Genomic DNA, 5,000 nt, shown 5'->3' with positions numbered 1-5,000 from the left:
CATTAACCAAACTGCTTTGTGTTTTATTTTGGTATCAAAAAGTATCTAAGGATATCTAAGGAAAGTTGAATCTGCAAGCCGTTCTTAAGTTTATACAGTACATTTGAGTTTTGTAAAGAAATACGTTAACACTGCTATTTTTTTGTTTTATATTCCTTGACTTTCTGTTAGGGATGTCCCGATCCGATATTTGGATCGGATCGGCTGCCGATATTTGCCAAAAATTGCGTATCGGCAAGGCATGGGAAAATGCCGATCATCACTGTTCAAATATTGTGACGTATGTCGAGACGCTTATCTCCATTCGGTGCCACACGCCCACACCATCAAAATGCTGAGGCAAAAATCAACACCGTATGAAAAAATTAGTGATTTTTTTAGTTGTGATTTCCTTCTCTGCATGAAAGTTTAAAAGTAGCATATATTAATGCAGTATGAAGAAGAATGTTTTAATGTAGACATGCAAGCCTTGAAAGAAAATTTTGAAAATCAAGACTACATTTCCTGCAAATGGGTGCATTTCTACCCTATATTTTAACTTTAGATTTATTCTCATATCAAACTCTTTTGGCTGTCTTTTTGACACTTACATCCGGCGCCCCGCTCCACACCCTGGATTATAAATAATGTAAATAATTCAATGTGATTATCTTGTGTGATGACTGTATTATGATTATAGTATATATCTGATAGTATATATCTGTATCATGAATCAATTTAAGTGGACCCCGACTTAAACAAGTTGATAAACTTATTGGGGTGTTATCATTTAGTGGTCAATTGTACGGAATATGTACTTCACTGTGCAACCTACTAATAAAAGTCTCAATCAATCAATCAAAACACATAGAATCATCATACTGCTGTGATTATATGCATCAAGTGTTCATTCAAGGCTAAGGCAAAATATCGAGAGATATATTGTGAATCTTAATATGGCCTTAAAATATCGCAATATTAAAAAAAGGCCATATCGCCCAGCCCTAGTTCAATGATGCCATTTCTGTTTGTCATGTATCATTTTGTCTATTTTGTGTTTATCCTTGAATAAACAGGTCAGTTTCTTGTTACCAACCATTGTGTATTATTCAAACTCCCCTAATTCAGCTGGCTGGTTGTTATCAAGAGTACTAAAACCCTTTTCAACATGATTCTGACAACTAAGTAGGCTAAATAACTTTAATACATGCTCGGATAGGCCAGTATCGGTCAGTATCGGAAATGCAAAAACAATATCGGTATCGCATCGGAAGTGTAAAAACCTGGATCGGGACATCCCTACTTTCTGTGAAATATTGTCAAATCAAAAAACTTTTTCCAATTTTCTGGCTTTGAAATAGAATGTGCAGTGTCCCCAATGCATTTGTGTTCATTAAAATACAATTTATTTGAAGAATTTTGAGGTTTACTCACCTTTTTAAACACACTGCTATTATTATGAACATAACTGTATATATATATATATATATATATATATATATATATATATATATATATATATATATATATATATATATATATATATATGCTTTTGAGCCCCTGCCTCGGAAGAAAATAATGTTTGCCTTGGTTCCCTAAAATTCAAGGCCTGCTGTATATACCGATATACATATACAGTGTATATATACCTATAATGGCTCACCTGCACTGGATTCCTGTGCACTCCTCTTTGCATCAGTTGGTGACGTCTCTGTGCTGTTCAAGATGATCCCCTGCTGGTCTCCCAATGGACTCTCACATGAAACCAGGGCCCAGGGTGCACCACTCCTTATGCATCAGTTGGTGACGTCCCTGCAGCCCGACTTGTCTACATGCAAGATGATCCCCTGCTGGCCACACTGTAGACTGCACTCTCACATTATTAACTGCCATCCATTGCACCGGTCCCCACATCTGTGATCCCTTCCAAGGTTCCTGGTTGTTGGGTTGACTTTTTTCTTGCCCTGATGTGGGATCTGAGCCGAGGATGTCGTTGTGGCTTGTGCAGCCCTTTGAGACATTTGTGATTAAGTGATATATAAGCGATTCATTGATGAAAAAAGCTAGCAATTAGGGCATTAATTGCCAGCGTGCAATTTGTGGTGCAAGCTGCCAGCTAGCAATTGGGTTAACAGTCGTCAGCTAGTGATTAGCACACCACCTGCTAGCTAGCATTAAAAGTGCTAGTTGTCAGCTAGTGATTAACACACCTGATTCAATTACCAAAAATTAGGTAATTAGTTGTCAGCTAGCAATTAGGTTACTAGTTGTCAGCCAAGGATGATCCCGCCACCTGCCAGCTTACAATTAGTATGCTCGTTGTCAGCTAGCAACCAACACGCTAGACACAATGAGCTAGCAATTAGGGTACTAGTTGCCAGCTGGGAATTAGCAGTGCAAGCTGCCAGCGAGCAACTATGTTGCAAGTTGTCAGCTAGGGATGAACACACCAGATGCAATTAGCTAGCATTTAGGGTGCTAGTTGTCAGCTACCATAATAACACAATAACAAAGTAATATTAGTATTAACAGTACTATACTGTATGATTTAAATATTACACAATAACAAAGTAATATTAGTATTAACAGTACTATACTGTATGATTTAAATATTACACAATAACAAAGTACTATTAGTATTAACAGTACTATACTGTATTATTTAAATATTACACAATAACAAAGGAGTATTAGTATTAACAGCACTACACTGTACTATTTAAATATTACACAATAACAAAGTAGTATTAGTATTAACACTATACTGTATTATTTAAATATCTTAATATTACACAATAACAAAGTAGTATTAGTATTAACAACACTATACTGTATTTAAATATTACACAATAACAAAGTAGTATTAGTATTAACAGCACTATACTGTATGATTTAAATATTACACAATAACAAAGTAGTATTAGTATTAACAGCACTATACTGTATTTACATATTACACAATAACAAAGTACTATTAGTATTAACAGCACTATACTGTATGATTTAAATATTACACAATAACAAAGTAGTATTAGTATTAACAGCACTATACTGTATTATTTAAATATTACACAATAACAAAGTAGTATTAGTATTAACATCACTCTACTGTATTAATTAAATATTACACAATAACAAAGAAGTATTAGTATTAACAGCACTATACTGTATTTAAATATTACACAATAACAAAGTAGTGTTAGTATTAACAGCACTATACTGTATTATTTAAATATTACACAATAACAAAGTAGTATTAGTATTTACAGCACTATACTGTATTTAAATATTACACAATAACAAAGTAGTATTAGTATTAACAGCACTATACTGTATGATTTAAATATTACACAATAACAAAGTAGTATTAGTATTAACAACACTATACTGTATTATTTAAATATTACACAATAACCAAGTAGTATTAGTATTAACAACACTATACTGTATTAACTAAATACTACACAATAACAAAGTAGTATTAGTATTAACAGCACTATACTGTATTATTTAAATATTACACAATAACAAAGTAGTATTAGTATTAACATCACTATACTGTATTAATTAAATATTACACAATAACAAAGTAATATTAGTATTAACAACACTATACTGTATTATTTAAAAATTACACAATAACAAAGTAGTATTAACAACACTATACTGTATTAATTAAATATTACACAATAACAAAAAAGTATTAGTATTAACATCACTATACTGTATTATTTAAATATTACACAATAACATAGTAGTATTAGTATTAACAACACTATACTGTATTATTTAAATATTACACAATAACAAAGTAGTATTAGTATTAACAGCACTATAATGTATGATTTAAATATTACACAATAACAAAGTACTATTAGGGCTCGGTGAATGCCTCAGTTTGGGGTTCTTGGACTGGAAATCACTTAAGACCACGGTCTTACTTTCATAACAAGAGTCAGACCTTAAGTCATGACTAAAAGATGTGAAACATCCAGATCATAAATCAGTGGCAGAGCTGGGGACGTACTCTACTTAATAAACGACACATTTATTAGATTTAAGTAAAGAAACAAAGAGTTCTTATTACATGTACATTGAAAGCAAAGATGAGTCCCTACTAAAAGTGTGCAAAGGGCAGTAAGTATGTGTTAATTGATGTGCTGGAGTAAAAATAAAGGATGAGGTGAACGGTAACTTCACACGGGCTTGGTTACAAGGAGACGTGTGTTCCGGTTTCACTGGGCCTTTGCATACATGAATACAATAGCAGGCCCGATGCCAAGTAGGAATATTGCACACCTGTACACTTCAATCAATACTTTGGGTTGGGATTACTGAGGGACGATGTAAAAAACGTCATTAACACGCTCACTTAATTCAAAAACTGTGTAGGAAATGTTACTGCAAAAATATTGGTCCTAATTGTTTTGGTTAATAACTACAATAACTTCAATCAGTTTGGTAATAAAAAATACATTCCTCGTCCTTCCTGCTCTCTTTACATGCCAGGAAATGATGTATATATTTTAAAAAAAAACAGTCCGGGTGGTTTTGGCATGTCAAAAAAAAGGTTGCATGAAAGAGAAAAGCGTATTTTGAAGCAAAAGATGTATGGTATTGTATATCGCCATCAGGGTTTTCCGTCAGAAGGTAAAGGAGGAAAGTTAGTTGTTTTTCTTGTCGGGAGTGTTTGGATACGGTGCGTACGCAGGAGGCCGCTCCTTTGAGGGGATACAAAAAGAATATATGCGCTATCAGTACCATAAGTGTAGTGGGGTCAAAGTCAGTGTCTTACCGTGGGCATGTAGACGTTGTGTGGGTTGCTGGGATTGTAGTACGCACTGCTGGCTGCCTCCGCTGCCTTGGCGTTACCTGGGCCTGGAATCACATGTGATGGATGCATTTTATTAGGATGCACTGTTCCCTCCATCAGGGACACCATTTTAGGATTGATATACAGGTAAAAGCCAGTAAATTAGAATATTTTGAAAAACTTGATTTATTTCAGTAATTGCATTCAA

General features: G+C 33.9%; 1 protein-coding gene across 1 annotated transcript in view; it reads right to left on the bottom strand.

The window, feature by feature from the left end:
- Nucleotides 1-4,006: 4,006 nt before the first annotated feature.
- wbp2nl (WBP2 N-terminal like) overlaps nt 4,007-5,000 on the bottom strand; it is a 17,426-nt gene continuing 16,432 nt past the window's right edge. The window contains exons 7-8 of the mRNA XM_061973836.1: nt 4,775-4,857; nt 4,007-4,700 (exon numbers count right to left, since the gene is read on the bottom strand). Coding sequence (XP_061829820.1) covers nt 4,644-4,700; nt 4,775-4,857 — 140 coding nt within the window. The 3' untranslated portion in view covers nt 4,007-4,643. The remainder of the gene's footprint in view (nt 4,701-4,774; nt 4,858-5,000) is intronic.

The sequence above is a fragment of the Nerophis lumbriciformis genome, linkage group LG22 (genome assembly GCF_033978685.3).
Source record: "Nerophis lumbriciformis linkage group LG22, RoL_Nlum_v2.1, whole genome shotgun sequence".
In the NCBI taxonomy this organism is placed as follows: domain Eukaryota; kingdom Metazoa; phylum Chordata; class Actinopteri; order Syngnathiformes; family Syngnathidae; genus Nerophis; species Nerophis lumbriciformis.
Note: the sequence above shows the minus strand (reverse complement) of the source record. Positions and strands in the feature narration are given on the sequence as shown.